Here is a 12,612-nt window from a genome sequence, read left to right on the forward strand (position 1 = left end):
CCCCATTCCCCTGGCCTCAAACTACCAGACGGTTCGTCTTACCTAAAGCATTGCAGCGGGGATCTTGCATCCGTCCCTTGCTGAGGTTCACTCGCCCGCAGAGATGCTCCCATACTATACTATTTCTTTCAGGAGGCCTCTGTTGGATGCTCTTCCCTTTTGTGCAACTGAACCCTGTGTTCACCTGATGAAAAAACTGATTGTTTTGCAAGAAGTAGAAGAAGACCACATTGGGCGTTTCCTGAGGTCCCTCGCCTTCATCCCAGAGCCCACTGCAGGCATGATTGATGCTTTATCTGTAAGCAGGATGACGGATGGCTTGATTGTGGCTGCTTGTATAGATGTAACAACTGTATTCATAGAAGAAGCTAATCTAGAAAAAACCCCAAAGTTTAGAAACCAAAATGAGTAAACCAGAATCATCAGGAAAATCACAGGTTGTTGTATGAACCAGATGACCATCTCAGTCCACAATAAAGTTGGTTGGATGGTTGGATGGTTGGATGGTTGGATGGTTGGATGGTTGGATGGTTGGATGGTTGGATGGCTGGATGGCTGGATGGTTGGATGGTTGGATGGTTGGATGGTTGGATGGTTGGTTGGATGGATGGATGGATGGATGGATGGATGGATGGATGGATGGATGGATGGATGGTGGTTGGATGGTTGGATGGTTGGATGGTTGGATGGTTGGATGGTTGGATGGTTGGATGGTTGGATGGTTGGATGGTTGGTTGGATGGATGGATGGATGGATGGATGGATGGATGGATGGATGGATGGATGGTTGGTTGGATGGTTGGATAGTTGGTTGGGTGGTTGGTTGGATGGTTGAATGGATGGTTGGATGGATGGATGGATGGATGGATGGTTGGATGGATGGTTGGATGGTTGGAAGGTTAGTTGGATGGTTGGATGGGTGGTTGGGTGGTTGGTTGGGTGGTTGGATGGATGGATGGATGGATGGATGGATGGATGGGTGGATGGGTGGATGGGTGGATGGATGGATGGATGGTTGGGTGGATGGGTGGATGGGTGGATGGGTGGATGGGTGGATGGGTGGATGGTTGCTCCCGGCAAGCACCGGTATGCACGTACCGGGTCGTACCCATTTGTAACCCACCACTGGTACAGGTGTACGTTTGAAAAATAAATATATAAAGAGAGATTTGATTTGAGAGTCATGTTTTTTACACTCTGTGCATGTGTGAGCCCACATTTGCGAACCAGTAGCAAAGGTAAGCTGATTTCACCCCTGTATACAACCCAGTGCTTGATCTTCTGCCATGCTCTCCAGATTCTCTCTTGAGAGTCTCCAGGTCTATCTTAATCTAACTTGATTTCGCCCACCCAACCCCAATTATATTATATAATGGATTTATTTTCCTATCTCTCTGGTTCAGCCTCTGCTGGAGTTACCCAAAGAACAGCAAATAGCTTTCTTAGGGTTAACATCTTTGCTGCATAACTTCTGCTCCACAAGAACCAATTGTGACCAAGTACCAGCAGTACTGAGGATTATGAAAATGCTGGGAAGACGCTTAGGAAGGAAATGTGCTGGGTCCAGATCAGAGGGAACTGCTCAGGTAGAGTCTTCTGTTTGGTTGTTGTTGTTGTTGTTGTTAGTTGCAAAGTCATGTCTGATCCATTGCAACCCCATTGACCCCATTCCTCCAGGCCTTCCTGTCCTCTACCATCCTCTGGAGTCCATTTAAGCTCACACCGACTGTTTTGGTGACTCCATCCAGCCACCTCCTTCTCTGTTGTCCCCTTCTTCTTTTGCCCTCCATCGTTCCCAGCATGAGGCTCTTCTCCAGGGAGTCCTTCCTTCTCATTAGGTGGCCAAAGTCTTTGAGTTTCCTCTTCAAGATCTGCCCTTCTCAAGAGCAGTCAGGGTTGATCTCCTCTAGGACTGACCGGTTGGATGGCCTTACAGTCCAAGGGACTCGCAGGAGTCTTCTTCAGCACCAGAGTTCAAAGGCCTCCATTCTTTGGCGCTCAGCCTTCTTTATGGTCCAACTTTCACAGCCACACACTGCAACTGGGAAAACCACAGCCTTGACTATACACACTTTTGTTGGCAGGGTGATGTATCTGCTTTTTAATATGCTGTCTCGATTTCCCATAGCTTTCCTCCCCAGGAGCAAGCATCATTTAATTTCTTGGCTGCAGTCCCCATCTGCGGTGATGTTGGAGCCCAGGAAAATAAAATCTGTCACTACCTCCATTTCTTCCCCATCTATTTGCCAGGAATTGGGAGGGCCGGATGCCATGACCTTAGTTTTCTTAATGTTGAGTTTCAAGCGAACTTTCTGTTTGGTTCACGATGTAGAAAAATGGGTCTTCTTTTGTTTTGAGGGCTGTTGTCCTTCCAGATTTGTTTGCAGGATGTCTCACTCAACTTCACTTTGGCTTCCCAGATGGAATTGATCTTACATGCGATTGGAAATGCAGGGCTGGCGGCAACGTCTTTGACAACACTCTTGAGTTCCTGTGCAGTGCTGAAAACCAACCCTGCTGAAATCCGGCTGGCAGCCATTGAAGCTTTCCGGCGCATCCCCTGTACAGCCAACGTAGGTGATGTAGAATTGATTGTACACTGAGAGCATCTGCACCAAAAACAAATTCCTTGTGTGTCCAATCACACTTGGCCAATAAAGAATGCTATTCTATTTTATTCTATTCTACTTTACTCTACTCCTATTCCTATTTTATTCCGATTCCAATTCTATTCCTATTCTGATTCTATTCCTATTCCTATTCCTATTCCTATTCCTATTTCATTCCCTTCCTTTCCCTTCTATTTCTATTCTATTCCTATTCCGATTCTATTCCTATTCTGATTCTATTCCTATTCCTATTCCTATTTAATTCCCTTCCCTTCTATTCCTATTCTATTCCTATTCCGATTCCAATTCCGATTCCTATTCCTATTCTGATTCTATTCCTATTCCTATTCTATTCCTATTCTATTTCTATTCTATTTCTATTCTATTTCTATTCTATTCCTATTCTATTCCTATTCTATTCCTATTCTATTCCTATTTCTATTCCTATTTCATTCCCTTCCCTCCCCTTCTATTCCTATTCTATTCCTATTCCGATTCCTTCTTATTCCTATTCTGATTCTATTCCTATTCCTATTTCAATTCCTATTCTACTCTACTCTAGTCTACTCCTATTGTCCCTTATCATTTCTTCTCTCTTATATTACCTTACCTTTAGAGGTGGGATTCAAATAATTTAACAACCAGTTCTCTGCCCTAATGACCAGCTGGGTAGGCGTGGCTCAGTGGTCATGTGACTATGTGGGCGTGGCCAACTCAACACCACTCAGGTCGATGGGCACTTCACCTTAGCTGTGACAATGTCATAAGGGTTAACCGGAGAGGCAGTTTCTGTAAGCAGGGCAATAAAGATGAGGCTAGAAACAACACCAGAATGTTTCCTTCCTGCCTTCCTTACAGGATTAGCCCTGTAAAGTGGGGAAAAAACAAAATGAGATTTCTTCCAACAACAGGTTCTCCCGACTGCTTAGAAAGTTGACAACCGGTTCTCCCGAATGGGTGCGAACCGGCTGAATCCCACCACTGCTTAACTTACTTTACCTTATCTTACCATCTTATCATCATTTCCTTACTTTACTTTAAACACTTAACTTGAAATTTTAAATTTGCAGGCCATACTTTCAAACCTAGGATTCTCCCCTCCCCGCAAAAAAAATCTCTTACAAAGGCATGATTGATTTTTCAGACAATAGTTAGCATAACCTGAATGCTTTAATGACATGTTGAACGAAATGCCCTATTCACAATGACTCCTTGACCAACATCCAGTAATTGGTTTCTTCTGCAGAAAATAAGAACTGTTTACATTTGACTATCAAGCCTTAGCAAAATCTTGTACTAAGGCTAATCTATTGTTAATAGGGAAATAAAATAGGGAACAATTTTAGGGGAAAAAAAGTTCTTGGGAAATTGAAATGAGATATTAATGGAACATTTAATAAACTGTTTCTTTACCTTTTCTTTCTTTCATGTTAGCGTGCTGTATTGCTCCGACTGTTTCAAACCTACGATGAGAATGTTGAGATCAGAATTGCTTCGTATCTTATGGCTATGAAATGTCCTAGCAAAGATTTATTTAATCACATTACATGGACTTTGCAGGAAGAGAGATCCAGCCAAGGTAAGAGAAGGTCTTTCCCTAGATATTCCCTACCTCTGGAAGAAGTGGCTATCATCCTAAGTGCAAGAATTTGGTACAAGCTTCACTGAATTGTAAGGGACATCTATCTATCTATCTATCGATCGATCGATCGATCTATCTATCTATCATCTATCTATCTCTATCTCCTATCTATCTATCTATCTATCTATCTATCTATCTATCTATCTATCTATCTATCTATCTATCTATCTATCTACCTACCTACCTACCTACCTACCTACCTACCTACCTACCTACCTACCTACCTACCTACCTATCTATCTATCTATCTCTCTATCTATCTATCTATCTATCTATCTATATGTGTGTATGTTCCAGTGTAACTCTGGAACGTCTTGAACAATTTCAACCAAACTTGGTACACAGATGACTTACTCTCTGGAAACAATACTGTGGGGGTAAGACACCCCTAATACCCCTCGGGGTGTGCATTCTGTTAAGATACATCCTGTTGTGCCTTCAAATGGATTCTACTGTACAGCCATAAAATGGATTCTACTGTACAGTGCAGTGGAGTTCCCATGGTAACGGCTTCTCAGTACTCCACAAGGGGGCTCCCTCTGGTAAGGGGGAAAATCTAACATTAGAAATTACGTTTGGTCCAGACTTTTTCCCCCTATAAATGAATACCTGGGCAATGGCATGTTATCAGCTAGTTTATGAATAAATACATGATTGCATCATTTAAGCTGCAAACATATCCATATTTAATTGGGGGAAAGTGAACTCAATGGGACTCTACTTCTAGAAAGGCATGCTTAGAACTATAATGCACAAAACATCTGCGGGTAGGTTATTGGCCTGTTTTTTTGTTAAACCTCAGCTTGATTAAACAGTTGATTGAATAATCTTCCATTTGCTGGGTTTACTTAGTACAGAAAGCCTCACACGATGATCAGTGAAGAGCAGTGCCTGAGTTTGCCCCACATATTCAACCTCAGACAATCAAAGTACAGGATGGATTATTCCGATGTAAGAATCTGGCCATAACATTTTACATTTTTGCAAGATGAAAATAACCGTAGTCATTCAGCATCTCTGAAGTCAGGGGAATTTTGGTGTATTCCACATCGGGGTTTAGCTCCTATTTTCCCAATAATTGAATTGTGTTTTTTGTTGTTGTTTGTGTGTGTGTGTACATTTTTTGAGTGGGCTCTTTTGTCTGGAGTCATCTTTCTGAGCTCTTAAGAACAGAAGACCCGCTAAAACAGCATCTTAGGAACGCTCTTCCTGAAGATATCCTTCCCAAGGAATTTGATTGGGAAACGTGGAAATTTTCTTCCTACACAGATGTTACCTTCCACTCAGGTAGCTAAATGCATGAAGCACCATGCTTTAGGAAGAATGAATGAATGAATGAATGAATGAATGAATGAATGAATGAACAAATGAACAAACAAATATCAGATTAAGCTCTTGAGTTTTTATGCATTAACTCTTAAACCTTGGGCAATATACGATGATCAATAATTGGCTGTTTGAATGCTGCCTTGAATCATTTCTTCAGACATCTGAAATGATCTGTAGAGCTTTTTTTTACTTTATAAAAGATGTGGCATTGAGTCTGCAGAATCTGAATGTTATTTCTGAATGTTTAGAGCCTTTGAAAACACAGGTGTTTTTCTACCGGTGTAGCGTATACAGTCCCTTAATGACTTCCTCACATATCTGAAATGTGAATCTGTATCATCACGGTGCACAGTCTGTTTGTTTGTTTATATGTGTCAGAAGCATCGCAATTAAAATAGGCTGCACTGCACAGCGTAAAATCTAAAATAAAGGTTGAAATATGTACAAGATAAACAAATCTTGCCCAGAAACTAACGACATTAATTGTGTTTCTGTCCCGCTGCCACGAGGTCCTGATCCAGAATGTGTCTTGCACTGATCAAGACATAAAGGGAAGATACATACCGTGTTTCCCCAAAAATAAGACTGTGTTGTCGGGGTTCCGACTGTTGCCTTCCTTAATAAAAGCAGGAGCATCAAGCCAGATTTCAAGAAAAATCAAGTTGTTTATTAGGAGCGCCATATCGGCACGAACCTAGCGAAGCCAGCTCTGACCTCACTCAGTTTACACCTTGCCTCTGACCCTGTTTCCCTTTCCCCACCCCCAAGATGTGTCATCAGTCGCATTCCCCAACGAATCAATTTCGCGGGTCGTAGAAGTCATTCCCTCCGGCCGTTACTGATTTCTGTGGAGATGGCCTTGACTTTGGCCAGTTAAGATGTGCCTTGTTTTGACTGAGGTGCAAATTCCTTGACGCAGCTGCGAGGCTCAATGCCCTCATCCCCCTGCCCATGGCAACTCAGGAGCAGGTCGGGAAAGCTTCCCCAGTTGACACGTGTCTTATATTAATTTTTGCTCCAAAAGATCCATTAGGGCTTATTTTTCCAGTTAGATCTACTTTTCAGGGAAATAGAGTGCTAAATGTATCTGTCTGGCTGATGATTTTAACTAGATCTTATTTTGGGAGGTAGGGCTTATATTATTGGTATTGGTATTGGTATTTTATTATTTGTATGCCGCCCTTCTCCGGGAGGACTCAGGGCGGCGAACAATTCAAAGGGGAAAAAAGGGGGAACATAAAAGACAAAATACAAATAATAAAAGTAGGCAACAGTCGCACAACCATACATGTCGAGAGGGGAGGGAACTCATCACCCCCAGGCCTGCCGACAAAGCCAGGTTTTGACGGCTTTTCGGAAGGCCTGGAGAGAGGTGAGGATCCGAATCCCTGCGGGGAGTTCATTCCAGAGGGCCGGAGCTGCCACAGAGAAGGCCCTCCCCCGGGTAATAGCCAGGTGGCATTGGCTGGTAGATGGCACCCGGAGGAGGCCAACCCTGTGAGATCTAATGGGTCTGTGGGAGGTAATTGGCAGCAGGCGGTCTCTCAAGTACCCAGATCCAATACCATGAAGGGCTTTATAAGTTACGACTAGCACCTTGAAGCGTATCCGGAGACCGATCGGTAACCAGTGCAGTTCACGGAGGATAGGTGCATTATGTGCATTTTGAAAAAAATCATGCTAAGGCTTATTTTCAGGTTGAGTCTTATTTTGAAGTATATCTGTTATATACACAGTTGGACACTTCGATAAGATAAGCTTTTCTTCTAACTGGTGTGTTTCGGGATTCCATTCAATTCCAGCGATGGCCAGTGGAAATGCCGAGGCCCAGGTCATCTTCTCTCCTGCCTCTTTTATCCCACGTTTGATCCTGACCAATTTCACAATCCATCTGCTGGGACGGGCTATCAACCTTTTAGAGGCAAGTGACCTGAAAGACACACGAATCAATTATTAGGCATAATACTGCAAATAAATATGACACATGCAGGAATCCTGATTTGTATTCTTAGGAACAGAAGAAACTTCTTTATTGTATTTGTATTTGTATTTATTAATATTTGTATGCCGCCCTTTTCCCTGGGGGGGCTCAGGGCGGCTCACAGTTCAGAAGGAGGGGGGGACAAACCAAGTTACATATAGGACAGTACTTCGTTAAAAAAACACAACATTCATACTATTCGGGTACAGTGAGGTCTTTAGCCCCAGGCCTGTCGGGACAGCCAGGTTTTAAGGGCTATGCGGAAGGTCTGAAGGGTGGTGAGGGTACGAATCTCCACGGGGAGTTCGTTCCATAGGGTCGGAGCTGCCACAGAGAAGGCTCTCCTCCACGTGGTTGCCAGTCGACATTGACTGGCTGATGGAATTCGGAGGAGGCCTAATCGGTGGGATCTAATTGGTCGAGTGGAGGTAATTGGCAGTAGGCGGTCTCTCAAGTCAGGCCATTGATCCAACCATGACTAGAATCTGATGTCCCTTTAGATAACATTTACTGTATTTTTCAAAGTATAAGATGCACTTTCCCCCTCCCTAAAAGTGGGTGAAAATTTGGGTGCATCTTATACACCAAATGTAGCCCCGCCCACCCACCCACCTGCCCCACCCTTTGGCAGGAACCAATAGCAAGAACCAATAGCAGTCAGTTGACTCTTACCCAACAGACATGAAGAGCTTTGTCCTCCACAATCGTAGCTACCTTCCTTTCATCAAAGAGAGTAAAAAAATCTGTCTTATTTTCAACATTGAAGCAAGCTTCCATCAACCAGTTCTATGTTACATATGCGTAATTAGAATTCACCATTTCAGTTTGAATCTGTTTTGCATTTTTATTGTGGTCATTTTCCAAAAGCTGGAAAATTAGTTTACTGACTACATATGGATGTATTGAAAATATATTGTAAGCCACCCAGAGTCACTGAGTGTAAGTGAGCAGCCACATACCATATTTTTCAGAGTATAAGACACTCCAAAGTATAAGGCACACCTACCTTTTGGGGAGCAAAACAAGAAAAAAAAATCTGTCTGCCTCCCAGCAATTTGCCTCCTTGCAGCAAACAGCAAACAGCCCATTTCAGTTTCAGTTTCAGCACAGCCTGATTAGCACAAACAGCTGATTGTCGGCCCTCCCCACAATCAGCTGTTTCAGCTGCCTCCGCACGCCCTAGTTTCGGCCTCCGTATGCCATTTTCAGCTTCTGCATGCTCTGTTTTTGGCCTCTGACCATTCCGGCTGTGAGGATCAGAATGGGTGGAAAACGGGGTGTGCGGAAGCTGAAAATGGGGCGTACGGAGGCGGCAATAGGCAATGGCAATCCCTGCACCCTGAAACAGCTGATGGTTGGGAGGCTGATCCAAACGACAATCAGCTGCTTGTGCTAATCAGGCTGTGCTGAAGCTGAAGCTGAAACAAGCTGTTTGCTGCAAGGACATAAATTGCTGGGAGGCAGAGGCCAAATGGTGGGGGCAGGTGGGCGGGCTACATTTGGTGTATAAGACGCACCCACATTTTCACCCTCTTTTAGGGAGGGGAAAGTGCATCTTATACTTCGAAAAATACGGTAAATGTTCATAAATAAATAAAGTCCATGAATTCAGGGCAAGAGTAATTATTTTCCCTAGGCTAGACTCATAGCAAAGTTTTCCTCAACAAGATGTACTGATAGTTTGCAAGAATTTCAGCAAACTATCTGGGGGTAAAAGAGAAGTTAAACTAGCTCTTCCCATTAGCACTGATTTATCTCTGAAGATAAATACATAAGGCAGAACTTTACTTAATTTATTTTTAACAGCTCTTCTGTTAAGAGAGAGCTCTTCTTGTCGATAATGGGTGTATAGCAAGTGTTTATTTATGCAGCTGTCTCCTGAACAATTATCAGTCAACACTTTCACATAAAATATCATACGAGCCAATATAAAGTGATTATCATAGCACCCAAAAACAAATGAGTACCAATTATAGTAATTTGTGTACTGATGATAAAAATAAACATGAAGCATAAAATCAGAATAACTATAAAAACTATTGCAATTGTTCTTCAATCGTTCTAAAGGTTTCCTAAAATAAAGGACATTAAAAAGATAGCAATAGCACTTAGACTTATATACTGCTTCGCAGTGTTTTTACAGCCCTCTCTAAGCAGTTTAGAAGGGACGCTCAGAGACTAAGATGCTGAGCTGAGCTTGTTGATCAGAAAGGTCAGCACTTCGGCAGTTCGAATCCCTAGTGCCGCATAACGGAGTGAGCTCCCGTTACATGTCCCAGCTTCTGCCAACCTAGCAGTTCAAAAGCATGTAAAAATGCAAGTAGAAAAATAGGAACCACCTTTGGTGGGATGGTAACAGCATTTAATCAAGCCACAGAGATGTCTTCGGACAGTGCTGGCTCTTTGGCTTTGAAATGGAGATGAGCACCGCCCCCTAGAGTCAGGAACAACTAGCACATAAGTGCGAGGGAAACTTTTACCTTCACCTTTACCTAAGTGGTTTACAGAACCAGCCTCTTGCCCCCAACAATCTGGGTCCTCATTTTACCCACCTCGGAAGGATGGGAGGCTGAGTCAACCTTGAGCCAGTAAGATTTGAACTGCCGAACTGCAGCTAGCAGTCAGCTGAAGTAGCCTGCAGTACTGCACTCTAACCACTGTGATACCTCACCTCTAAGATCCTCCTTTAAAGTTCTAAATGAAAAGCATTCAACCAATGTCACATCACTCTTGAATAAACCCTTTCATTGATGGTCTTTCTCATTTGATAGGGTCAGCTAGGAAAGGTTGTAGAACCTCAAATATGGAAGGAAGCAAACAGATAATTGGTCTACCAAGCATTTAAGGTTCTTTTAATGAAGGAAGCCAACATGGTTCTTTAGTTGAGGCAGCAGAATGTCTGAGCTTGTGGCCTTCTAAATATCATACAACCATTTTTTTTAAAGGTTGGAGTCAGATTGGAGAATATGGAAGATATTGTCAGGACATTTTTTAACTTTCAAGACACCAAAGGAAGGCATGTTAAGACAGAATCTCCCATGCAGATGGTGAACAAGATTCCTCAAAATAAGCCATTGTCCAAGCAATTCAATTTGAAAAGTCACCTACCTAAAGGAAATAAAACTGGACTGAGAACAGAAAGGAATTGTCCACCTGGACAATACTATAAGATTAATGACTTCGTGAAAAAGGTACGTTAATGTGTCATCCGTGGGTATTCACTTGTTCTATCTAGGAGCGCTTATATCTGCACAAGGATTGTGTCGGGTTTCTGAGAGATGCCCTAATTGATTCATGAGCCTCGAGCCAAGTTTCAAAAGAAAACCAGTCATTTATTAGGAGCATCATTTTGGCAATACTGTATTGCTGTCAGATCTAAGCCCCACTTGAATTATAGCTGAACTTTACCCCTGTTCCTTCCCTCCCCTCAGTCTGTGTCATAAATCACATTCCCCAATGTGGTGCACCCCTCCCAAGCCTGCTGTAGTAATCTGAGATCCGACTCTAGCCGACAGTATGCATGGAATGCACTCCCCCCCTTTTCTCACCATGGCAACTTTATGAGTTGACATTTGGCTCCCCTCACCAAATTGTCTTGGGAGAGTTCCCATCAGAGGTGGTATTCAACCGGTTCTCTCTGGTTCGGGTGAACCGGTAGTGGCGGCTGCAGGAGGCTCCAACCACCTGCCCCGACATAATGCACGAGCACTGTGCATCCGCAGAAGGCGGTGCGCTTGCACAGATGAGCACGCTCACATTTGTAAACCAGTAGGGAAGGTAAGTGAATCCAACCTATGGTTCCCATGTCTGAGTAGCACCTAGATTAGGTTATTTCACATCAAAGGAGAGCAGGAAAAAATTGAGAAGATGTCAGACAGGACTACTAATGGGTAGGATGACTTTCTTCTAATTCTGTAGCTCTGAAGTTGGAAAAGAGATCTAATTCGGCTGTCCATCTTTGGTTTGATCCAGCATGGTTTTGATTTAATACTTTTTCATAGAAGGCCCACATCTTTTCAGAAAACACACAATTTTCATGTAGAAGCTCACTGGTTCAATTCCTGGCATCTTCCATGGATGGATTTGATGTGGCGGAGTGAAGAAAGTCCTCTGTTCACATTCCTGGAGAGTTTTAACCAATCATAAGGCTGGAAGGGATCTTGGAGGTCTTCTAGTCCAACCGCCTGCCCTATACCATTTCTCAATTTTTCCTTGAGAGCCTCCAGTGATGGAGCATCCACAACTCCCGGAGGCAAGCTGTTCCATTAATTAATTCTTCTCACTGTCAGGAAATTCCTCCTTAATTCCAGTTTGGGTCTCCTTCTCGTAAGTTTCCACCCATTGCTTCTTGTCCTGCTTTCAGGTGCTACAGAGAATAAATCAGTGCCCTTGTTCTTAAGGCACCCCTTCAGGTATTGGAAGATTGCTATCATGTCTCCACCGAGCCTTGATAACAATGAGTTACCAGCTCTCTAATAGCTGCCTCTGGCTGGTTCTTGATGACCCATAGTCTTAGTTTGAAACCCCTGCTGGCTTCAAACTTTGTTGAACTTTGCTTCAGGTTTTTGTTTTGCAACTAAGTTGGATGTGGTCACCATACCCCACCCCACCTCTCCCTCTCCCTCTCCCTCCCTCTCTCTCTCTCCCTCCCTCCCTCCCTCTCTCTATCTCTATCTCTTTCTGCTTATGCTTCAGTTCACCAAAAAAATGGGGAAAAAGAAGAAGCCCAAATGCAAAGTTAGTCTCAAAATCTTTGGAAATGAGCTGATGATTCTTGACTGTGGCGATCTCAGAAGCCAAGCCAAGCATTACTCTTTGAACCTGGCAGAGCTAACAATGAAAGTTTTGAAGGTAAGAGCACTGCGACCAGGGCAATCGTTTCTAAAGGGAGATCTCCAGGCCTCTGACACAGTTAGAAAAGCTCAGTAGGACAACCATCAAACTTCTTGAGAAGGTTCTTTTCCCTCTGCTTCCCCACTTCTAGCATCCGCACCTGACTTTAGTAGAGAAAATAATTCCAGGTCATGTTAAAAATTGGTGTTTTATTGCTTT

The 12,612-nt window shown here is 43.2% G+C and overlaps 1 protein-coding gene across 1 annotated transcript in view; it reads left to right on the top strand.

Annotated features, from left to right (window-relative positions):
• LOC116517843 overlaps window positions 1-12,612 on the top strand; it is a gene marked incomplete at its 5' end in the record, with an annotated part of 96,362 nt that overhangs the window by 8,391 nt on the left and 75,359 nt on the right. Inside the window, 8 exons of the mRNA XM_032231015.1 lie at window positions 49-298; window positions 1,403-1,585; window positions 2,420-2,572; window positions 4,043-4,187; window positions 5,379-5,537; window positions 7,382-7,500; window positions 10,506-10,751; window positions 12,256-12,411. Coding sequence (XP_032086906.1) covers window positions 49-298; window positions 1,403-1,585; window positions 2,420-2,572; window positions 4,043-4,187; window positions 5,379-5,537; window positions 7,382-7,500; window positions 10,506-10,751; window positions 12,256-12,411 — 1,411 coding nt within the window. The remainder of the gene's footprint in view (window positions 1-48; window positions 299-1,402; window positions 1,586-2,419; window positions 2,573-4,042; window positions 4,188-5,378; window positions 5,538-7,381; window positions 7,501-10,505; window positions 10,752-12,255; window positions 12,412-12,612) is intronic.

The sequence above is a fragment of the Thamnophis elegans genome, chromosome 14 (assembly GCF_009769535.1).
Source record: "Thamnophis elegans isolate rThaEle1 chromosome 14, rThaEle1.pri, whole genome shotgun sequence".
Lineage (NCBI taxonomy): Eukaryota > Metazoa > Chordata > Lepidosauria > Squamata > Colubridae > Thamnophis > Thamnophis elegans.